The sequence below is a fragment of the Mirounga leonina genome, unplaced genomic scaffold (genome assembly GCF_011800145.1).
Source record: "Mirounga leonina isolate KUSES-001 unplaced genomic scaffold, KU_Mleo_1.0 Mir_126, whole genome shotgun sequence".
NCBI classification, from domain to species: domain Eukaryota; kingdom Metazoa; phylum Chordata; class Mammalia; order Carnivora; family Phocidae; genus Mirounga; species Mirounga leonina.
The window spans coordinates 12,172,096-12,197,433 of record NW_023270314.1 but is presented as its reverse complement, the minus strand read 5'-3'; the positions used below and the strand labels follow the sequence as shown (position 1 = coordinate 12,197,433).

Here is a 25,338-nt window from a genome sequence, read left to right as displayed (position 1 = left end):
GGAGAGAAAAAATCTTAAGCAGGCTCCATGCCCAGTGCAGAGCCTCTTACAACCCTGAGATCATGAGCTGAGCCAAAATTAAGAGTTAGATGTTTAACCCACTGAGCCATCCAGTCCCCTGAGATATTTAAGTCTTAACTGAGTATTTTTTTATGCATGTGGACAGATCCAAAAAGTATGGCCTGTCTCATAAATCTGCCTCATTTGTCAATATAAGTGAGATCTTGGGCAAATATGCTAAGTGGTGCCATGTTGTGTGGTAGTGATATTAACTAAAAGTAATCTCAGTGTGCTTTGGATACCACGTGGTGTGATAGCAAAGTTAATATTCTGTTGTGAAAAATAGAGAGCCTTGAATGTATGCATCTGATACCTGCTCTGTCTGCCCATGGTAGGTACACAGTATTCATGCAGTCTTATAAAAGAAAGCTAAAATTATTTATTGTCTTACTATCTTTTGTCAGTCACTTGCAATTTCTTCCTCTATGCGGTATATGGTTTCTGACCTCTTAATTTTAGTTTTTATCATCTTATTAAAGGTTTTTGTTGCAAAGTGGTGCTTTTTTTAAGATTTATTTATTTTGGGGAGGGCAGAGGAGGAGGAGAGAGAATTTTTTTTTAATAAAGATTTTTCTTTTTTTTTTTTAAGATTTATTTGACAGATAGCAAGAGCAGAACACAAGCAAGGGGGAGTGGGAGAGAGAGAAGCAGGCTCCCGGCTTTCCGCCAAGCAGGGAGCCCAATGTGGGACTCGATCCCAGGACCCTGGGATCATGACCTGAGCTGAAGGCAGATGCTTAACGATTGAGCCACCCAGGCGCCGGAGGAGAGAGAATCTTAAGCGGGCCTCCCACTGAGTGAGTGCAGAGCCCTGCTGCAGGGCTTGATCTCAAGACCCAGAGATCATGACCTGAGCTGAAATCAGGAGTAGTTGCTTAACTGACTGAGCCACCCAGTGCCCCCAAACTGATGCATTTTAAAAGTAAGCCATCTATTAATCATATTTTAATAAAATGCTTAACATTTCTAGACATATTGTCCAGGCTTCTGTTAGAACTATTTTTATTCATTTAAAAAGTACCTTTGGTTTTCTCTTCAAAACATCCAGTACTGTTGCTTATAAAATGAGACCAGGTTCTTGACCAGTACTCAGAGATCTATGTTATGTTGACTATAGACTCTTGCTGTTTTTATTTTCCTATTTGTACCCTGAGATCCACTCGGACTGTGCTTTCTATGGCAGTTTAATCATATTCCTACATTTTGCTGCCTACTGTGCCTTTGCTTTTACTTCTCTCAAGTGTGTTCTTCCCTATTGAAATGCTGTGCCTTTTGTTCATTTGCTGCCACCTTCATAAATTTGTTCCTGACATCTCTTCAAATTTTCATAATATTTTTCGTATTTTTATCTCATCTTTCCTACAAAACTGTAAGCTTTCTGAAAGAAAGTATGTTTTGTTCATCTTTGTAACCTTCATAGTGACTTGAACTTGAGACATATTCAAATACTAATTAGATGAAAGGTACTCTTAATTAAGCAAGGGACAGTGTTTCTTCAAGAGAAATGTCCTTAGACTTGTATCCAAATGAGAAAACTCGTGCCAAGATATACTGTAAATTGTAAATACTATACAAATATTGTCTGTTACCATAAACATTCAACTTGGCTCTTACACTAAGTGCCTTACAGTTTGGTTTTTAATTTCCATATTTTATTTCAGAGAAGAGTATGATTCTGTTGTGGCAAAAGACAAGGTATATAGTACCCCAAAATGTTCTCAAGATGTTAAGACTTCACAGTTTCATATCTTTAAGATTATGAAATACAAGAGGAAGCAAATTCCTCTTAAGATGTATTCCTCTTGGGGCGCCTGGGTGGCTCAGTTAAGCGGCTGCCTTCGGCTCAGGTCATGATCCCAGGGTCCTGGGATCAAGCCCCGGATCGGGCTCCCTGCTCAGCAGAGAGCCTCTTTCTCCCTTTCCCTCTGCCTGCCGCTCTCCCTACTTGTGCTCTCTGTCAAATAAATAAATAAATAACATCATTAAAAAAAAAAAAAAGATGTATTCCTCCTAAGATGAGCAACCATCTTGATTTGCTCAGGAGTGAGGATTTGAGACACAAGACTTAACAGTGCTAAAACCAGGACTGTTGGTTACCCTGACTCCACTTTATGATGTAGCCATCTTCCTTGCATGTCACTGTGTTGGCACAGTTTTAAGAAGTGTAATAAATCCCTAGTAACTGGATGATTGGTTTGATGGGAGAGGAGTGTTGGGGGCACTTGGGCTCTTATTTATTGTCTCTATTATTTTGGACATTTTCTTATGTTCAAATGAAAATACAAAAGTGCATTTGATTAATTAGTCCATTTAGGAATATGTTTGTGTATGACATATCATTGGTGACCTTATCAGAAGATGGTGCTACTCAACTTTTTAATTTAAAATTGCATAATCTGTCAGATGATTAATGCTTTATTTAAATGTACCTTATTAGATAAAGCAAAGTCTGAGGTGGCCTGAAATATTCCTCTTAGTTCCCTTTACAGTGGTTTAAGCTTTACTCATAGATTTGCATTGCAGAGACCATCTTTCTAAAGAAATATCTAGGATAGATTATGTCTGGTCATACCTTTGCTGGAATTAGCTTTTGTATGTGCTTATGTATATAAATCAGAGAAGTCCATAGCTGAGAACTCTCTAAGAGCAGGTGTATAACTTCAAGTTACTAAAAATCCTTTTAAGTTTTATCAGCACTTAGGCAATAGTGGCTTAACTATTCTAGGACATACACTGTGCCTGTGGTATTGTTGGAAAAGAGCCATTAAAAATATTGATACTTTATACCAAAAAGGACATTAATGACCCGGTTCCTTCCCTCTTCCCCCTCCTCGTTTTTTTGTTTTGTTTTGTTTCAAGTTCCCTCCCATTTTGTAATGATTAATTTTTTTTTTTAATTTTAACTGTACCTCTTGGGGCTATGTGGAATAATAATAGCATCCTTAATTTGATTAATCTTTGGCTAAAATAGGCTCTTCTGGAATGGTTTGCTTGGTTGCTATCCTCGTTATTTTTCTTGTTTTAAGAATGTGAATAGAATCCTTTGATGTTATTTTAGCTTTTTATGGTTCTTTTTGCCAGCCTATGAGACTTGCCAGCTTATATCTTGGGCCACATTGTTGTAGAGAAATTACTTGTGCCTTGTATCCAACATTATATTCCTATATAGAAATGTAAAGATCAGATTTGGGTTATGAAAAGACTTGAGAAGGCAAGAACATGGAAAAATTTACGTTGAAGTTGAAAAAGAATGGTGTTCTTTTCACAAAAGAAGGAGCAAATCTGTATTTTGCTTACAGTAGTTCTAGTTGATTTTTAGTAGATAAATCTTTTAGACTAGATCTTAAGGAAAGAATGTGAAGTAAACACTGGCAGTGGTGTCACATAGCAGTAGTTACTTGATTATTCCTAAAGAAATGAGAAAATAAGATAAAAGATCGTCACTGGCCTGTTTACAAAAGGCTTCCCATAAAGAGGAAAGGGGAGCAAGTCTAAAGACACAGTGTGGCACTTTGTGGGCAAATGATTTTTATATATTATGGTTTATTGTACAACACAAGTTAATCACTGAATATTTTGCCCTGAGATACTCATTAAGCCTAGAAAGGTTTTTGGTTTTGTACACTATTAATCTTTTCTGTTCATATTTCTGTTTCTCATAAATTGGCAAAAGACTCCATCAAAGTTCATTTGATGAAGCCTTAATGACTAAAACTATAAACCTTAAAATTGAGATTTGTAATCATCTAAATAAATTACATATTTCAAATTAATAACCCAGGAATATTGAGTGGAACAAATTGCACGTGGTACATTTATAATCTTGCTATAAACAAATCAGTGTTCTGTTTTATGCCCGAAGCCTTTTGAATACAGGCAGTGAGCATCTTTCTGATCTCTTTAGGAATAAGAGATGCGGGGCGCCTGGGTGGCTCAGTCGTTAAGCATCTGCCTTTGGCTCAGGTCATGATCCCAGGGTCCTGGGATCGAGCCCCGCATCGGCCTCCCTGCTCTGCGGGAGGCCTACTTTTCCCTCTCCCACTCCCCCTGCTTATGTTCTCTCTTGCGCTGTGTCTCTCTCTGTCAAATAAATAAATAAAATCTTAAAAAAAAAAAAAAGGAATAAGAGATGCTACTACCATGTCCATACTGTTGTCAGTTTTTACTCTGCTGTCTTTAAGACCTATTGCAAAAGATAAAAGATACTTCCTGAATCAAGTCTGTTCCTCTTAAGCTCCCAGTCTGATTTAATGGTCTCACTATCCATGTTTGATCATGCTGCATCCTATTTTTCTTTCCTTACCCATCTAGTCAGTCACAGTGTTTTCTTGATTCCTTCTGTCATGGCCCTAACCTAGGTCACCATCTCTCAGCTGTGGTAACCTCTTACCGAATTCCCAGAATTCGGAAAAAGAGTACTTAGTTTCTGTGATCTTTCTGAAGCACAGATATGTTCATATCATTTCCCAACTTGCAAATTCTCTCAGTTTCTTGTAGAATACAGATCAAACTCTTAAGCTAAGAGGGTCCCATACCTCTTCCATTTATTCTTCCCTCTGTCCCCATGCACTCCTATTTCACAGTGAACTCCCCTATTTCTTTAAAATATCCATTGGTCTGGTTTAAATATCCATTTAGTGAAGCCTTGCTTGACATATCCTTTTAGGCAGAGAATTCTTTTATATGTACACATAGCACTTTGTTCTGTAGACCATTCTTGACTGTGAGGGAACACAGTGCAAACACTACATTTTAATGTTCTAAACTAACAGATTTTCTGGGGTATGAAGGCCACTAAAATATAGTTGTCATTGATTTTTTCTCAAATTTCTACCTCTTTGTCTTCATAGTTAAAACTCTCTTATCTGGTCATTGAAATTCAAGTGGATGACAAATTAATGTTTTCCTTCATATTTGCCTCCTGTATCTCACCCCCCTTTTCCCTCTTTGGGAAATAATGAGGGCCCTTATAAGGCAGTGAAGTGGAGAGAGTGCAGTTGATTCTGGAGATGCCAAGGTAGAATGCATCAGACTTGGTAATGGACTGGAGAAGATAGAAGTGTCAATGACGGTTCCCCCAGGTATACAGGTTCCTGTAGTATACTATACTTTTGAGGTACTGTAGGTGCTTCAAGTTGAGCACTGTAAATAGATGGGATTTTAAAATAGCAAGTAATACTGCTTACTGTGTGTTACGCATTTTGTTAAACATTTTGCGTGGGATAAGTTATTTTATTTGAATCTTAAAAACTTTAAGTAGATACTGTTAACTCCCATTGTCAGATGAGGAAATGAGGCACAGAGAGGTTAAATAGCATACCAGGGTCACTTAGCTAATAGTTAGAACTGGCATTCTAGGAAATCACATTAAAGCCTGTGCTCTTAACTCTTATATTTTCCTATCATTTTTTCAGTTTAAAATACAGTTAAATAAGGCGTGTGTATGTGTCAGATTTTATAATATATAGCAAATAGTAAGGTTAATCTCCATACTCCCATCCATATTTACCTAAATTATGTTTGGAAGACACAGCAGATCTTTGAGTCACTATGTACACCTATAGAATTACTGCTAGATCTGACAAGAAGAAAAAAAAAAAAACCGACAGGTTAATTCTTAGGTCATGTCCAAAGAACTCTTGGGAGCAGGGGAGAGTTCCACATAAATCTGATCTATTTAGAGGGATCAGTAGAAACTAATAGGTCATTTTTAGCCCACATTATTTCTTCTTGCTTGTTTTCAAAACATGTTGGACTTTCCATTTTTCTGTCACTTAGCTACCAGCTTATCCCTTGATTTGGCTGAGAAATCTAAGAAACAGGTTCTTCCGCATTTGTCATATTACTGATAAACTGTTGTACTATAATTTCTCAGAGACATGATCAAGTACTAAACTGAAAGGTAATAACTCCAGTAATAAAACTAGAAAACATGACCTTAACTTGCATGTCATAGTATATGTTGGAATAAGCTTTATTTACTGGCAATATTAATCCATGAAAAGGTCAAGGGAAGAATTTTTTCCTATTTGAGGTATTATAAATACAGTCAGAGAAAATGCTACGAACAGTTTGATAGTCTACAAATTGTACACTTGACTAGATTTAGAAATTTAGTTCACAAATAAAACCTTTCTCAGCAGAATATAAGATTGGAAGCATTTCCCGTTTGTCTTCATTATGAGAGACAAACTCAAAGTAAATATGATAAGTAATGTTCATTTTAACAGCTTTTTGTTTATTTTGTAGTTTATTTTTAAAAGAGAGTATGAGAGGTAATGTTCAGACCTCAAAAATAATTTTTAAATCTGCTCAGAAGTTTTGAATTCTATCATTGTGTCCAACAGATTAGTTCCAGGTTCTCCTGACATTTTAATTAGTTAATTTTATTTAGGAGGGCAAAGAGAACACAGTAATCCTCTTCAGCTGCTAAAATACTACTTTGGGAGTTGGAGGCGGAAAGGAGAAATCAAATATCATCTCTTCCAGAAAGTGTTCAGTGGAGAAGTAATGTTACTTGACTTCAGGAACCAGTAGTTAAGTTTTTTACTTAGTCCTTTATTTATAATTTAAGATCACAGAATTTCAAAAATGGATGGTTGGGGGTGGGTGTTGTAGCAAAATAACTTGAGGATAGAACTGCTTGAGTTACCATAGTTTTGGAAAATTTCTGATTTGACTATAGCTATTTGGAAACCCTATGACATATTCTGATGGAAAGGAATTATGCTTTTTGAATATCACTTACCACGTTTCAAGGATTTGATTCTTACAGCCTTTTTACATTTACTAATGAGATTGATTTAAAGAATAAATCAGATTATGAGGTTGAGAGGTGTCTGGAACCCAAAAATTGCTGTTTTTAATACTTTTCCTGCTTCAGAGCATTTTCTTTTCTACTGGAATTGCATTCCTACAGGGCAAGTATAAGAACTAATTTTTTTTCAAGATTTGTATAGTTCATTTTCAGCTGGGATTCTTGACATCTGTCAGTAATTGATGTGAACTCAAATAGCAACTTACATACAAAAGGTAACTTGTTTGTGGTCTTTAAAGATCTAAATAGTTCTTTCCTTTGCTAGAACTGAATTATTAGTCTTTAGTCATTGCTTGATTCAACAAATATTTCTAGACCAAATTGGGGACAAAATAAGGGGCTACTGTACATCTAGTTGATGATGGTAATAACTAACACTTAAAATTTTTATAGACAATATACGTTCTTATTTAATCTGCCCATTAAGTCTGTGAAATTGGTATTAGCATTGTCTGTATCTTACACACTAAGACACAAGCCGAGAATAAGTGACTACCCTCTGGTAAATTACATAGGTAGTCAATTCTAGGGTTCCCTTATTTCCAGATTCCATGTTTTACCACCCTGGGCAAGAGAGGACCTTGTGTCCATACCCAAATCTTAAATTAGTTCAAAAGAAAACCTTTCTTGCACAAAGCATGTGGGACTAGCATGCCAGAACTAAGAAGAAAATATGGAAAGCCTTTACATCTTGCCTTGGTTGAGTGCCCATTAGGATCAATGGATTTTCCCAGTTGAGAGCAGCTATGAATGTGTAGGTTGTCCTATATTGTTTTCAGCTCCTTTAGTTAGTGTCTGTATTATATTTGAAAGATAATTCTAAAATGTCTTTAATACCAAACTACCATTATGAAGTTAGGAAAAGAATATTTACATTATCATTAAATGTTAGTACCAACATAGAATTATATCTTTTTTTTTTTTTTTTACAATAATTAAGAAGAGGGAATATAACATTAAGATACTTTTAAAAGTTCTGTCCACATAAAAGTCTTCAAAACCCTGGTATATGTAACAATACATTTAGGAATTGAAAGGGACCTTAGAGATTATTTAGTCCAGAAGTAGAAAATAGTGACTCAGAGTCCAAATCTCCATACCTTAAATAGATTTTATTGGTTTTCACAATATTCACATTTTTAAGAATTTGAATGACTTTAGCTGTATAAGCATTCATTCCCCTTGGCCATTAACACCTTCCAGCTTCAGACATTTTACATGCCTACCTGGCTGATCTAAGGCAACTCTGTGTTCAGTACGTCCCCCTTCCCTATTCCTTCATTTTCCAAATAAGGAAACTGGAAATTGAGAATAAAGTGGTTTATCTCACATTGTATAACTTTTTAAATAGAGCTAAGCTTCTTAAATCTTAAGATAATGTTCCTTTCTACAATTTGTTGTCTCCCCTTAGAAAACAATACAAGATCGTATATAATCAAGTGCTGAAGTATTTGGTGTGGGTTTTCAGAAAGAGGAACTATCACTGTGGTCTGAGACAGTTCAAGAATACTTCAGAAATCTTTCTTGACACCACCCTCCTAAGAATTGCATTCTGAGTATTTGCTAGTCAGGAACAGTCTATCCTAATCTGTGTAGTATTCTTGCTATATAACAGTGGAGGGGGTGGTGTGGGAGAGGGGATCATGAATGTCGTTCTGTATAGAGCTGGCAAAGGAAATCACTGAGGAGCATTTTGTGCATATTGAATAATGGTACCTCATAAGACCAACTACATTTAGATTGCTCCAGAAATCCCATTTTTGCCCCTGTTAGCAAAGAAGGGGCATTGTAGCCGTGAGCTTTCCAGTGGATTCTAGACAGATCTCTATGAACTTTCCCAAATCCAAATTTAACTTTAGCTACAAATTAATTGGCATATTACCCTACTAGAGATGTTGATTTGAAAATAATAAACAGAATAAAGCCAAATGGTAGAAACTTTTGTTGAAAACACAAAATTAATCTAGTCAAAGGGCTCTTGGGGTACTGAGCTAGCTGTACAGTTGATTCCTGAACAGCTTGGGGATTAAGGGTCAAATCCAATATAACTTTTTACTCCCCCAAAACTATACTAATGGCTTACTGTTGGCTGGAAGCCTTACTGATAACATAAACAGCTGATTAACATATATATGTCATATATGTTGTGTACTGTATTATTAGAACAAAATCAGAGGAAAATGTTTTTAGAAAATCCTAAGAGAAAACACATTTATAGTACTGTACTGTATTTTTTTTAATCTGCATATAAGTGGACCCATGTATCTCAAACCTTTGTTGTTCAAGGGTCACCTGTATACTTCTGACTTGTTTCATATTGATTTATTTGTGTCTCTCCACACCCCATTATAAATTCTGAGGACAGAGTCTTTTGTTCACTGCTTCATTCCCATTGGGTAGAGCACTACCTAATATGTTGTAGGCACTCATTATATATTGATGTTGAGTATTGAATGTTATAGTAATCTTGGTATAAGTTATTTCTTAGATTTTTTTTTTTTAAGATTTTATTTATTTATTTGACAGAGATCTGAGACACAGCAAGAGCAGGAACACAAGCAGGGGGAGTGGCACAGGGAGAAGCAGGCTTCCTGCGGAGCAGGGAGCCTGATGCAGGGCTCGATCCCAGGACTCTGGGATCAAGACCTGAGCCGAAGGCTGACGCTTAACAACTGGGCCACCCAGGTGCCCCTTAGATTTTCTTTTTTAATCTTCAGGTACTAGCACAACTCTTGGACTAGAGTGGTCTTCAGTAAATGTTAACACCAAGTAAAAGCTAAGAGTTGTTGGTTTTTTTAATTACAACGTAGTTAAGAGTGTTAAATTAGTTTCAGGTATACAATATAGTGATTCAGCAGTTCTGTATATTAGTGCTCATCAGGATAAGTGTACTCTTAATCTCCTTCACAAAAAATACAGAAACAATAATTGGAAGGGACCTATGCACTCTTATGCTTACTGCAGCATTATTTACAATAGCTGAACTATAGAAGCAGCCCAAGTGTCAGATCAACAGATGAATGGATGTTAAAAACTATAACTATATATATAGTTTAAAAATACATATATATAAAACTATATATGTATATGAGGTTTTTTTTTAAATACATCTATCATTTTTTTATGCTTTTTTTAATTTCCCCAGTGATTTTTGGAATTACTCTTACGGTTCATAATTAGGGTCAGTAATATTTGAAGTTGGGTCTGTCTTAGGTCTTATTAATGAAAAATATATGTAATATAGAGTGGTAGATAATCGAGTCACTTATTTGCTTTTTGATATGTATTTTTATATAGTGAAGACATTTAGACTAAAATTTTACTGAATTTTTATTTTCTCTGACTTGTAAGTCTCTTCAGAATTTTCTCAGAATCATTATAGCATCCATTTTTGTTTTGTATTTTTGTGAAAATTCCAGTTCATTTCTGATTGACAAAGTACTATCTTGGATATATTTACTGAACTTCAGGTAGACTGTGATTGCATCTGTTTCCTCAACTTTCTTTTCAAGCAATTATGAAGCAGCCCCATGAATCTGACTTGGGAAAGAGCCCTAGGAGATTTTGTTTTCTTGTCCTTCCATGTCTTTGCTATGATTTTCTTTGAGACTAGAAATAAACTTCTTAAATTGACTGGAAAAAAAAAATGCAAGCAAAATTCGGTCTGTAGAGTAAATGGAGGAAGCTGTAGAAGGTAATAATAAAATAGCCTTTTAATTTAGTGAATAGGGTACCCAAGTGTTTTTGTAAGAAATACAGCAAAGTCTAAGACCTATCAGTTACTTTCATTGATTGGGAGTTGGTTATAAGTCATACAAATTTTAGGAGCTCTATAAAAGAAATTAAAATTAGGAATCTTTACATGTAAATATATAATTCCCAAAATTACACCCCCCAATTTTTAATGTAACTTTTACCGCCCCCAAGTATTTCTTACTCATTTATTAAAGCAATTTAATTGGTTTTCTTCATCTATAATCTTAGATTGTTGGAGAAGTAATGTGAATTGTGCTTCATATTTATAATTGTGTAAGTGCCTGCTTATTGTAGAAGTTACATTTTCTTGCTAATGAAGAAGGATAAGTGAGAAGTGGCATTATTGGTAACACCACTAAACTCATTTTGCATATATACTACATTCTTACCTGTTTAACTACCTGAAGAAAATGAGGATCTGAGAGTCCCTCATTAATTAATGACTTAATATAATAGGCGACTTAATAGATTCAGTTCAAATGTAGATTAATTTAGGCATATTATTTTTAATTAGCAATTCTTAACTTTGCTTTTGATTTCCAGAGTGCACCTAATTTTTACAAATAAATGCCATTACTTACAAGAAATACCACAAAAAAAGAACATACGTAAACCAACCAAATCCCATCACCTGTATTAGAAATTCAAACTAGAATGTTTCACAGTGGACCTATAGCACCATAATTTTTGGCAGTGTTTAACCAAGACATTCCCATTGCTGATGACATTTTCATTTAACATTTTCTCATGGTGTTGTTCTTAACTTCCTGAAGGTTGTTAAAATTGCCTTCAATGTCGATTTTTTTTTTAGTTGATTATGAAATGCTTTAAATTGTACTTCCCATTTCTTCCAAGTGGCAGTAACACCTAGTTATCAGAACTCTTAATAATTTCTAATATCAAGTGCCCTAATTTTACTTTGTATCTTTTAAGATTTTATTTATTTATTTGACAGAGAGACAGGGGGGGAACACAAGTAGGGGGAGTGGGAGAGGGAGAAGCAGGCCTCCCGCTGAGCAGGGAGCCTGATGCGGGGCCCAGGACCCTGGGATCATGGCCTGAGCTGAAGGCAGACGCTTAACGACTGAGTCACCCAGGCGCCCCACTTTTTTGTGTGTCTTAATCTTTATTTTCTCCTGAAGTACGAGAAGATAAACCAGCAAGCTTTTCAGAATACAGTCCTTTGATTGTGGCACACTAGTTAAAGTACTTAGAACTTAAATCCTTTGCCACCCTACTTATCTTTTCTTTCTAGGTAGACTTTTTGGCATGCTAATTAATATAAAGATAAATTTTGCTTTGACAATAGAGAGGAAAGTGTTTAAAATTTCAGTATTTACATTGTTAGAGTAAATATTGTCAGTATTTATGTTGATAATTCTTCTGTAAAGCACTTAAAGATGATTCTTCTGTAAAGCATTTAAAACAATATGTTTAATTTTGTAATTTTCAATAAATACCTCAGCCCTTTTCAAGAACAAGCATACTAGTTATTAAGGTTTAAAAATAGGATTAAAAGAATTTTAATTGTTTCTTCTTTTAAGCTTGCCTGTTTGTTTTCTTTAACATGCACTTTCACCAACAGTATATTGTTTATCTGAAAGATACTTCTCTCTGCCAGCATCAATATTATAATTACTATTCATTGTGAGTTGAATGACTGGCTAAACTTGGTGTTTTTGAGTTTCTAATGACCACTTTTTAAAAATGCCAATGATTATCAACATTCTTAAATGATAATAACATGGGGTAATTACAAGACAACTCTACAACTCCTCTTACTTTCAGTTTTTAATTTTCATTTGTATATTTTATAAGTTGTTTATTAGTAATAAAACTCTCAGAAAAAAACATAAAAGTAGAAGAAAAATGATCCCCCACATTATCACATATCTGTTTTACACATTCAAGGGAATTAAAATTCATTTTATATTACAATCTCAAGATTTTTCTCACTGTTCCTAAAGTATATGGGGATTCTCCCTAGGCTGTCAAAATTACAGTCTGCCAAACTTGAGGTACAGTAGAGTCCATTGACTTGTGTAGTTAATATTAAGGGTCAGAGATAACACCAATATTAGAGAATTTTTTGTGTAGTAATCTGTTTTTTAAAGACTTGCAAGAGGATTATTTCCCATTCTTTCTCCCTGAACTACATTTTTAAAATGATTCAGAATACTGACATGTACTTAGCTTTTTGCTTTTGTAATAACCTGGGAGGTTGTAACATTACAGTTGTAGAGATGTTAAAATGTTGTGGTTTTTTTTAAGATTTTATTTATTTATTTGACAGAGAAGCACACAAGCAGGGGGAGCTGCAGAGGAAGAGGGAGAAGCAGGCTCCCCACACAGCAGGGAGCCTGGTGCAGGGCTTGATCACAGGACCCAGGAATCATGACCTGAGCCGAAGGCACACGCTTAACCAACTGAGCCACCCAGGCACCCCTAAAATGTATTTTTTAAGTGCCTCTTAGATTTAGTAGAATATGGTAATAAGCCTTAGAGTCTACAGCTAAAGAATTATAATATAGTTCAGTTGATCTTAACATACTCCAAACTGGTTGTAGTGACAGGAGGACTAAATATGGTTGGAAAATAGTTTTAACCTATACATTATATCTCTTTGCCTACCTAGAAGAAACTTTCTCAATCAGACAAAAGCTGGACTGCAGTCCCTGACTTGTATTCTTATATGTTTTATTGAGCTAGTAGGTAAAAGGGTAGAGCAATGATTCTCAGTTGTGGCAACTTGAGCAGTAGCTCAGATCACTGCTGCTGTTATTTAAAAAGCTGTCTTCTTTTGATAGTTACTATGTGCAAGGGACCAATGACTCTTAAGGAAAATTACTACATTTCATTCCTTAATTTATTGAGCACGTACTATGTACCCCAGGCACTGTTTCAGGTTCTGGGGATATAGCAATGAATAAAACAAACAAAACTCCCTATTTTTTTGGAGTTTACTTTCTTGTGTATCTGCTTCACAACTTTATCATGTAGATATTACTATTTCCATTTTCCCTATAAAAAAAGTGAAGCTTTGAAAGGTTTCATGACTTGCCCAGTTATACAAAGCTAAGATTTGAAACTTAGGTGCTGTGAACCACTATGCTGTGCTGTCAGAATTGTCCTTCTTTGGGATTCTTTGAAAGAGAACAGTTATTCTCAGTGTCTCAAACAATAGCACAAATCCCTTTGAAATTCTGATGTAACTCACCCTATCAAAATTGTGCATGAAATTTTAGAAATTCAGATTCTCAGGTGCTCATTCTTGGGCATTAAGTTAAGAGCACTTGAACAGGAAGGTCCTGCCCACAGCTCACAAATACACAGATGCCAACACCTTTTCCCTCCTCACCACCAAAAAGCTAATGACAGACATTACTTTTTGAACAGGGTTGCCTTTTCTGCTAAAACTAGATGCAACCACACAATCCTTTTAAAAAACAAATAATGGCCATTCCCAGTCAGTCACTGGCATTCACAATGAAATCCATTATTTCAATCTTAGAATCTGTAAACAATTTTTCAAAGCTGGTGTAGTAGAAAAAAGCACCTATTTGAAAAGTAGATATTAGTTCAAATCTTGGCTAGCATACTGCTATTTTTTTTTTTTTAAGGAAAAAAGTACCCCTGGCCTTGGTATTTATCAGGATTTAGATACAAATGTTTTAGTTGTTTAGTACATGTAAGGAAATATTAGTAAAAATTAATGAGAGGTAATGACTTTGCTCAGTTGCATTTCTTTACCAGTATTGCTTATTACAAAGCTTATTGGCAAGTTACATGTGTTTTGTCACTGTTTTTAGATTTGAAAATTTACTAACAACTTTATCATATTTCTTTACTTCAGAATTTAAAATTTCAGTTTTTTATGTAGTATTTATGTAAATTTTAATCTGTAATAAAAATTCTTGGTTGAATTACTAAAATTAAAACAAATAGACAAGCTTTTTTTTTTTTTTACAGATTTATTTATTTTAGGCAGGGGAGGGACTGAGGGGAAGGGAGAGAGAGAGAATCCCAAGCAGACTCCCACTGAGCATGGGGCCCAACACAGGGCTCAGTCTCAGGACCACCTTCCTCCGCCCTCCCCCTGACCTGAACTGAAATCAAGAGTCAGATGCTCAACTGACCAAACCACCCAGGTACCCCAATAAGTATTATTTACAATATCCACAAGCCGGAAATAATCCAAATGTTCATCACCTGATGAATGGGTCAAGAAAATTTCATGTATCCATACAATGGATTTTTTTTTTTATCATAACAAAAAAAGGAACAGATTACTGATAGAAGCAGTAATGTGGATGAACCTGATTCTGATTCTAGCAACAGGTAATATTCACTATGGATAAATGAAGCAGTGGGGAAGCAGATCTCAACCATCTCATTAAGAAATGAAATTCCATAAATATTTACTTTTTATAGTCAATATTTTTAAATGGCAATTTTTATGTTAATTCAGTCAGCTGTGTCATTGCTTCGGTTTGGGGATTTTTTTTTTTTAAGATTTTATTTATTTATTTGGCAGAGACACAGCGAGAGAGGGAACACAAGCAGAGGGGGTGGGAGAGGGAGAAGCAGGCCTCCCGCCGAGCAGGGAGCCAGCCCGATGTGGGGCTCGATCCCAGGACCCCGGGATCATGACCCGAACCGAAGGCAGACGCTCAGCGACTGAGCCACCCAGGCGCCCCTCGTTTGGGGATTTTAGTAACTTTATACAGTTGTGCATCACCACTACAACCAGTGTTAGAACACTTCCATCACCCAACAAAATTTCCTTGTGGCTCTATGTAGTCAGTCCACTTCTGCCTCCAGTGGAGAAAGGGTAGAAATTGTTGGGTGCTCAAGTTTTCCTTGGAGCAGCATTATGGGACAGATTTTGAATCAGTGTACTTCTCTTTCTTAGTAAATATGGAACATTGCTCCTTCATGTGGCTCTTCCTGCATTATGTAAGTGTCCTCATCCATAGGATCCCATTTCTTAGAAAACAAGGAGTTTGTTTTAGTTTTTCTTCCTAGCTTTTTCACTTTGTAAGGGTCTTTGAAAAATCTTAGCCGTTGTAGATTTCTAAATTGCTAATTTTTTAAGTTTCCCATTCAGGTCTGAGCCCAGTTAACAGAAAGAACGAACTTGTCTTCCTTTACCTCAGCTGTTGGGTCTACCACAAAATATATTTAACAGTTTCCTGACAATTTTTATTTTGTTTCATATCAAGTCATTTTTATTTTGTTTACAATTTTAAATCTTGACCAATCTACCTCTAAGAAAGACTTCTAAAATAGTGTATTTCCTAAATAGGTTCTTATTCTCTCAAGGCCAATTTTTAAAATATGCTGGGCTGTTTGAATCTGGTCTTTCCTAGTCTGCTTTTAACCATTTTTCTTTATAAAGAGGAAATCAAGTAATTAGTGATTAAGTTGAAATTCTGAAATTTCTGTCAGTCTCCCTGATATTTAAAAAAACCCTTAACTGTAAATTCAACTAAATCTAGACTCATGTTTAAACTCAGTTTTTATAGTTCTGCCTTTTACTCTAGCATTTAAAAAGGCTAGTATAATTGTTCCTTTGCTGAGAAACCTTCAAGAAAAGTAGTTCATTTCAGAGGTAAAGGGAAGGAACAAAAGGAATAGGATTGTGTGGGCAGTATAAGAGACAGAATGATTCAAAGAGAGTAGGCTTCCAGAGGTTGGAGCAGGGGGAAGTAAAGAAGGACTATATTAGTCATTTTATTTTGAGGCCCCAGAATACCAATTAAAGAAGTTGACTATTGAATGTTACTTTGTCTCATAATTTTTTCTGTAGTTGCAGTTCCTCTTAAGGTATTAATTTTGACATTTCAAAAGTTGGTCATAAGTCCGGTTGTTAAGTCATTGACACTTGTCAAAATCACAGTTTTTGTCATTTGTCAGTGTAAGTAAAAAAGTCAAGATTATATTGGGAGTTTATAAAAAAGAAACAAACACAGTTCTTCCTAGAGAAGGTTGTGGCTTTGACAAAGCAGCCACTAGAGTCAAGAAAAGGGGTATCAGGTTAATTAACTGGGAAGAGGCACATTGGGAACTTTCTGGCTGGCTTAGGCAGTAGAACGTGGGACTCTTGATCTCGGAGTTGTGAGTTCGAGCCCTGCGTTGGGTGTAGAGACTACTTAAAAATAAAATCTTCTAAAAAAAATCCTGGGGCGCCTGGGTGGCTCAGTCATTAAGCATCTGCCTTCGGCTCAGGTCATGATCCCAGGGTCCTGGGATCAAACCCCGCATTGGGCTCCCTGCTCCGCGGGAAGCCTGCTTCTCTCTCTCCCACTCCCCCTGCTTTTGTGTTCCCTCTCTCGCTGTGTCTCTCTCTGTCAAATAAATAAATGAAATCTTTAGGGGAAAAAAAAAGTCTTAATGAGGGCTCTGTGGTTGTGAAGGTGTTCGTATATGTCAATTCATTTTACTGTAATATTTAAGATCTGCTTATTTCACTGATACAAATTATTCCTAAATAAAAATGATTTAAGCGTGCTTTAAAAAAATTTTTTTTTAACAAGTGTGTCCTTACAAACAGATTCTCAGGTTCCCTGACCAAGCAGAGGTTAGGAAGGCCCCACATTATCAACAGCCCCATAGATATTGACGATACAGTATGCTGTCAGGAAGCTTATAAGTGACCCAAGGTGACATTTGACCAGTCACTCCCCTCTGCATGAAGAGGCCACCAGTTTTACTCATCTTCAACGTGTAGTTCCTGGAACCAGCTTGAATTAGATTGGAGGCTTGTAGGGGCCTGTGCCTCCATCCATTCCAAATGGAGCACTCCCTTATTGAGTGAATGGAAACAAGACAGTCCAGGACAAAACAAAATACATGACAAATTTTTACACAAGTAGATGAACAAAAGCAAAACAATAGCTGAAGAATTAAACTAATGGCAAAAATGTTTACCAAATAGTACACCTCCAAGCCATATCTAAAAGGCTTAATTGCCTTATACCAAGACGTACTTGGTACAAATCCTAGGATAACAAAATAAATTTGGCAATGTGAGCTCAAGGAGCCAGTTGGAGCTTCCATCATTGTTGAGACTGACTCATCTGATAGCAAATTCACTGAACAGATTAGACACAAGCATCCCCTTCAGTACTTTTGTCTGTCTAGGGCATCATTTGGAATGATGTTAAGTGAGGGTCTTAGGTCAAAATATCAAAGAGTGAAAGGCACCATTCAGTATCTGAAACAAAAAAGTACAAAGCTGAAGTTATTGATTACTAAAGGAAAAGATAATCCTGGTCAGATACTGCCACCCCTGAGCAGACCAGACTTCTAGTATTACAGGGTTGAAGGAATTTCCAGAGTTCAGAGACAAGTTAAGTGAGTTAATGTCAACTGTAGAAACACTTTCATTTCAAGCAAGGCAGTTGTTTAGTTGCCATTTTGATGTGTGTTCATTGAAGTGAATCCTTTTTTTTTTTTTAATTTTTTTTAGAGAGAAAGAAACAGTGACAAGTTAACAAAAATTGGCAGAGCCCAGCTACATAAAGGATAAAAGAATGCAGGGAGATGAGTCTAATTTTATTTGTGTCAAAGTATTTGGTTTACTGTTACTGAAGTATTTGGGATGTTTAGGAAATTCTTATCCCCAAAGTTTTACCATATTTCCTCTAGATGGGTTCAGAAACACAAACTTGAAGACATCTTTCATTAGAACCCTCAATTTTTAAAAAATATTTCTCAGATCAGTATAAATCTATGTGTTTGGGTAATGTCTGCATGGGACTGGTAGTAGAATTGTCACCTAAGTAATCCTGTTTTTAATTGATTTTTTACATTAAAAGAAATAAACCTGGGGTGCCTGGGTGGCTCAGACAGCTAAGTGTCTGCCTTTGGCTCAGGTCATGATCCCAGAGTCCTGGGATCAAGTCCTGCATCAGGCTCCCTGCTCAGCAGGGAGTCTGCTTTTCCCTCTGCCCCTCCCCATAGTCGTGCTCTCTGCCCCCCTCTCTCTCTCTCTCTCTCTCTCTCTCTCACATGCGCGCACAAAATAAAATCTTAAAAAAAAAAAAGAAAAAGAAATAAAGAAACCTGACTTCAGTTAAATTTTTACCAAGAGTGGTTTATTTCCCTTTTTTTTTTTTTTTTTTTTTTGAGAGAAGGGGGTAGGGGGAGGGTGGGGAGAGAGACCAAGGAAGAGAGAGGATCTTAAGCAGGCTCCATGCCTAGCATGGAACCCTGAGATCCTGACCTGAGGCGAAATCAAAAGTCAGGTGCTTAACCAGCTGACCACGCGCCCCAAGAGTGATTTCTTTATTCCAAATTTGTGTGAATACTACCATACTGTGTGGAATATTCTTAAAGCTAAACGTTAATTCAACTTTTATTTCGTATCCTCTTTCGTAAAATTATAATCTGATAAGAACCATGCAGATCAGGGCACCTGGGTGGCTCAGATGGTTGAGCGTCTGCCTTCGGCTCAGGTCATGATCCCAGGGTCCTGGGATGGAGTCCCACATTGGACTCCCGGCTCAGCAAGGAGCCTGCTTCTCCCTCTGACCCTCTCCCCTCTCATGCTGTTTCTCGCTCGCTCGCTCTCTAAAAAATAAAATCTTTAAAAAAAAAAAAAGAACCATGCAGATCACAAAAATTAAGGAGACAGTATTCAAGAACTGGGGAGAAGTCTGTGGAAATGATGGGTTCAATAGAAATAAAACATAGTAAGTGGGGAAGTTAGCAGCTAATTTGGTTGGTTGGGTTTTTTGGGCGATTTTTCTCCCATTCAGGAGAAGAGACTATGTTAAATAGTCTACACATCAAAAGTCAGAAATGGAGAAAGTTTTGAAAGGAATCCATGGTAATAGACAGGGTATCCTAAAGAGAAATAAAGGACTGGCATAGAGAGGTTTTTCTAAGACTAGCTTGGAAGGAAAAATACATAAAGAGATTTAACACAAATAATGCCAAATGGAGTCCATTCTTGATTGACCAACTTTCATAAGTAAGGGGCTATTGATAATGGCTAGTTTGCAGAAGCATATTCATTCATTGAAGCAAATGGCTATTGATTGATTAAATGCATTTAAACCTGGTAGTTGTTACTATAACTTTAGAACTGTCATTTCTTGATTAAGAAGATTTAGAACCTGGGGCGCCTGGGTGGCTCAGTTGTTAAGCATCTGCCTTCGGCTCAAGTCATGATCCCAGGGTCCTGGGATCGAGCCCCGCATCGGGCTCCCTGCTCCGCGGGAGGCCTGCTTCTCCCTCTCCCACTCCCCCTGCTTGTGTTCCCTCTCTCGCTGTGTCTCTCTCTGTCAAATAAATAAATAAAATCTTTTAAAAAAAGAAGATTTAGAACCTGTTCTGCTGGCCGCTTTTGTCCCATGGCCACTGACCAATTATTTCTAGGAATGTAGGAGCTTTGTAATTATTTCCCTAGCCTGGAAACTTTTAGGGTCTTCTTTCTCTATTTTTAGTATACTGAAATTTTATGATAATAAGCCTTGGTATGGGTTATTTCTTTTTGGTTTTGTTTTGATTTCCACTTTCATCTTACTGAACACCGTAGTTTTTCAGTCTGGGACTCTTCAGTTCTGTCTCTGATTCCTCACCATTTTCAGGCTCTTTGTACCTCCCCCCACTTCAGGAATAGATATTTGGTCTGCTTCCTCTGCTAATTCATTTACCCAGGGGTCAGCAAATTTTTTCTGTAAATGCCAGATAGTAAATATATGTTATAACTACTTAACTGCTATTACAGCAAGACAGCAACCACAGAGAATACACAAATGAATGGACATGGCTGTATTTCAATAAAACTTTATGTACAAAAACAGGTGATTGGCTGGATTTGTTTGCAGACCTTTGTTTTAGCCATGTTTACTGGAATATTGCTCAGTGAGGACAGGAATTTTTTGTTGTTCATTGGATATATCCCTGTACTTAGTAGGCACTCAGCTACTTGTGACTCAAGGTTACAGATGGCTCAGGAAAGGGAGTTAAACATGTTTGTTACTGCCATCTTGTAACTAGTAAAATACCCCTTCATGCTGTTTTTCAGGCCCCCCCCCTTTTGTTTTTACTTTATAGAGCAAATATTTTATCCTGTTTGAATTTGGGATAGGACTGAAAATCATGTCTGTAACTCTGTGGTTTCTTTCTACCTCTGATGTGGTATAAAGAGCCCTACCAGTCGCATCCTTTAGTAAGTCTTAATGGAATACGTATATTAGTATGGAAGAGTAATCATTTTTAAACTACTTGCTTGAATATCTAATTTATAGAAGAAGCACATGAATACAAAGATATTACCTAAGAATTCTCTCTTTTTTTTTTTTCCTTATAAGGTACTAGCTTTTGACAAGTTTGCACCATGCGTGAGTATAAGCTAGTCGTTCTTGGCTCAGGAGGCGTTGGAAAATCTGCTCTGGTAAGTCATTCTCACTGTACCTAAGCTATTCACTGCAACACATGTTCTTTTTCTGTTGAGTTTTAGGTTTTGATTATTTGTTTTCATCTATATGTTAAAGTGAAATCTCAGTGATTTTAGAAGCAATATAATATTTTTCTTGTAATTTTAGTCAGCTTTTAGTTTTACCTGTGTAGATCATATTGTCGCTGGTACATTGGTTCCAGACCAACATGAGATATGCCTGAATACAATTTGGGCTAAGCATAAAGAGTGAGAGCTTATAAATGTGTGTGTGTCCATCTGTATTTCTGAGCCAGATAGGAATGAATTTTGGTCTTTCTCATTGTGACTTGACTTATAATACATATTTTATGTTGGAAGATATTAAATAAAGCTTATAAAAAACCTTTTTCAAATACTACCTTTGACTGTCCAGTTTTCAGATTATTTTAGCAGCCATGCTTTCTGTATCAAGAATAGTATAGCGATTGGGCACCCGGCTGGCTCAGTGGGAAGAGCATGCATCTCTTAATCTTGTGGTTGTGAGTTCGAGCCTCATGTAGGGTGTAGAGATTACTTAAAAATAAAATATTTTTAAAATAATAATAATATAGTGAGAAAAAAGACAGCTTGATGGTAGTGGCTGGGGTAGGGGAGAAACTTAGGGAAAATAACTTGATGAGTAGTTCAGTTTAACAAAGCCCCACTATAAAACAGATTGACCATCTCTCTCAGTCACTTAGAATGGCCACCTAGCACAGAACTTGATGTTTGGATTAAACTGCAAAATTTTTTCATTTGTGTATATATCCAAAGTGATGAGGTGTCTTGAGGGTATGTACTTGTGTACACAAAACAACTAGCCTCTTTCTAATTAAAATTCAGATTTAAGCTGTTATGACTGAAATAGAAGACATTTTTAAAATTTGCTTAAATTTATAAGCATTTGGACTGTTGATTTCGGCTCAGGTTCTTCAGATCGCTCCACACCAGGCATGAAGCCTGCTTTAGATTCTCTCTCCCTCTCCCAAAGCCCCTCCCCCCATCCTTTCTCTCTCTAAAAATAAAATAAATTTTAAAAAATTTAAATATATGAGCTCTAAAGTTAGATTTACCTAATAGGGAGCATAGTGATTAGTAATGTTTTTAAAAAGCTTTCTAAGTTAATTTTCTCACAAAATGCATACATTAAAAATAGTAGTGGTTATGTTTTCATCAATGGTATAACTAGCTGTGTGAAATCAGTAGTTCAAAGCATACAGATTTGGATTTGTTGTTTTAAGTATAAATGGTGTGCTTTTTTTCCCAGACTGTACAGTTTGTTCAAGGAATTTTTGTTGAAAAATATGATCCTACGATAGAAGATTCTTATAGAAAGGTATGTGTTACTCTAGAACGCTTTTGCTTTTGACTTTACTATAAATATAAGTTCTTAGTTTTAGCTTTGTAATTGCTGAATGTTGTTCATAAAGTCGGATGAAGAAGCAAGAGTTTATTTATAAAATTAGGAAAAATTCACACTTGATTATTTCCTGGCATTGTGTCCTTACCAGTTAATGAGAATCATAAAACACTTGCTCTTGTGTGTTCTCTCTCTCTCATTCTCTCCCCCCCTTCAGAGAATTTTAAATTTATCCTGACCCTGAAATTGTAATTTGACACAAACTTCAGAATTAGACCATCTGTTTCAAGTGATAGTTCTGTCCCGCCACCCCCAACACCACCAAAGACTGAATACTCTCAGGCTCCCTTCTTTTTAAACTAGAGATGGAAATACAGAAGTCTCCCTAACTTTCTACATAATAACTCTTTGAGAAAGTGTACTGCTCATAATAGAGTTACTTCTATGTCCACTAACACAACATGTGACAATAAAACTTAATATGCAGACATTTTTAATTTAGTAGGGGGAGAGTTATCTCCACACTTTTATGTAACAACCAGTTTGACCCCTATTGCTGCGTAGATACTGTTTCTATTCTTTCCTTTGTGTCCACAGTCTACCAAAGAAACTGGAATTCTCTTCTTGCCCCTCAGCTGTGAGGCAGTATTACTCTTTTCTTTCTGCATCTAATTCTAAACAACTTCTTTTCCTAGGAAATGTTAGGTGGAAAGGGGTCACAGGGATATATAACTTATTTGCTGTGTGTCTTCTGCTGCTTTGCTACCAGAAACGTTGTTCCAGTATGGTGAAGGGGATGTAGTTATCTAGAGAAATGAAGATATATCTAAATGAAGTATGGCAGTGTTGAGATAGACAAAATGACTTCTGATCTTATTGGAACTAGTACTGGTTTTAAAAAATTTTTGAGCTATTTTGAAATCATTTCCTCCCCAGAATTAAGTTCTGAGTGATTCACATTGAGCTTGGATCTTATAGGTATCCTTATGTTGAGAAGACGTGATTTTTGCACCTAATATAATTTGGGGCTCAGTGGACCTCAATTATATAGCTGTTTTTTCTCCTGTTTTATTCTGGTATTATATGAAACTAGTTGTACAGTTAGAATAATCTCTCCCTACTTAAATATTAGTTTTTGTATATAAGGTATTCTTTTACACATTAAAAAATGAAGGTGTATTTTAATTTTTCCCCCAGCAAGTTGAAGTAGATGCACAACAGTGTATGCTTGAAATCTTGGATACTGCAGGAACGGTATGTAAAACAAATACCAAAGTATATGCACAATTTGTGCAATATTAACCTTGTAAATGCTAGTACTCTATAGACAAATACTAGTTAAGCTTATTTAAAAGGTTACTACTTGCATTAAATCTTACAGCTGTTTTTCTTACTCTCGAGTTCTATTTTGTGTGTGTGTGTGCGCGCGCTTTGTAATCGCAGTGGGTCATTTATTGAAGAAGTAAATAGAAATTTGTTTGAATGAAGGGTGCCTGGGTGGTTCAGTTGGTTAAACATCTGCCTTCGGCTCAGGTCATCATCCCAGGGTTCTGGGATCGAGCCCCACATCGGGCTCCCTGCTTAGCAGGAAGGAAGCCTGCTTCTCCCTCTGCCTGCCGTTCCCCCTGCTTGTGCCCTTGCTCTGTCTATCCCTCTCTCGGACAAATAAATAAATAAAATCTTAAAAAAAAAAAAAAAAAAAAAGCATTTATAGACCAACTAGATTTGTTGGTATCTGAAGGTGAAAGGAAGATTTATTCTGGATATATGGTATCCCTTCATCTAATATATTTGAGTACCTGTTATGTGTCATGGACTGTATTCTTACTTGTAAAGGCTCACGGTTTAGTGAAGGAGGAAAAGTGTGAGGAAATGGCAAGATGTAGGTAAGCATGCTGGTGGGCCCCTTAGAGCTAGAGTATTGTGAACTTGCTGTGAGTAACTTGGGGATTCAGTTTTGGTACTCTATATATTATATATTAAAAAGCTTTTAAATAGCTTTTGGAGAAAGGATATTTCTTTCCCACTTAAGTATATTTATTGCACATAAATCTGCTTTGGTTTATTATTGTTAAATAAAAACTTACTTCATGAAATAGCAGTTTTTCAAATAGCATCTTGCCACAGACTATAATTTTAAGAAATGTTACATAACAATATGTATTCTTCATTGAGCTCTAATTATAGACTTTAAAAATTGTCAAATTAACTGTCAGAACTTTATTGTTTTTTAATGATCCTTTCTTTCTACTGTAGGAACAATTTACTGCAATGAGAGATTTATACATGAAAAATGGACAGGGCTTTGCATTAGTTTATTCCATCACAGCACAGTCCACATTTAATGATTTACAAGACCTGAGAGAACAGATTCTTCGAGTTAAAGACACTGATGATGTAAGCTGACTTCCTAATAAATATATTTTATTTCAAACTCTTAGTGTAGTGATAACCAATTTAATAATTTGAATTTAAATCCAATTTAAAGTTAATGGGTTTTGGGGAGGGAGGTTTCAAAATCTTTTTTCCTTAAAAGGCAAAAATACATCTTTAACATTCATGCGTATTTTCAAATATATATAATGTGGAAAGTGAGAAATAACTTTCATCTCTCCTTAACCTGTGTAAAATAAACTTTATAGCCTTCCTATTTTTAAATAATCATTTGGTGGGGAGGAAGGAAAGATGTGGGTGGCAGATGTTACTAATAGATGTTCTGGCCATATTTCTGGTAGATTTAAGAGCCTTTCTAACAATCAAAAACTACATATGAACACATCTCAAACAACTGACAGAAAAAGAACATCATAATACTTTTAAAAGGAGGCCAACCAATACATTAGAGTCTAACATTAATTTGCATGCCCCTTACAGTGTACCATAACGGAGTTTAATCCCTGTAAGAAACTTCAGAAG

General features: G+C 36.1%; 1 protein-coding gene across 1 annotated transcript in view; it reads left to right on the top strand.

Moving 5' to 3' along the window:
• Positions 1–25,338, top strand: part of RAP1B (RAP1B, member of RAS oncogene family) — a 46,941-nt gene that overhangs the window by 15,210 nt on the left and 6,393 nt on the right. The window contains exons 2-5 of the mRNA XM_035002192.1: positions 20,956–21,038; positions 22,330–22,398; positions 23,620–23,676; positions 24,679–24,819. Coding sequence (XP_034858083.1) covers positions 20,982–21,038; positions 22,330–22,398; positions 23,620–23,676; positions 24,679–24,819 — 324 coding nt within the window. The 5' untranslated portion in view covers positions 20,956–20,981. The remainder of the gene's footprint in view (positions 1–20,955; positions 21,039–22,329; positions 22,399–23,619; positions 23,677–24,678; positions 24,820–25,338) is intronic.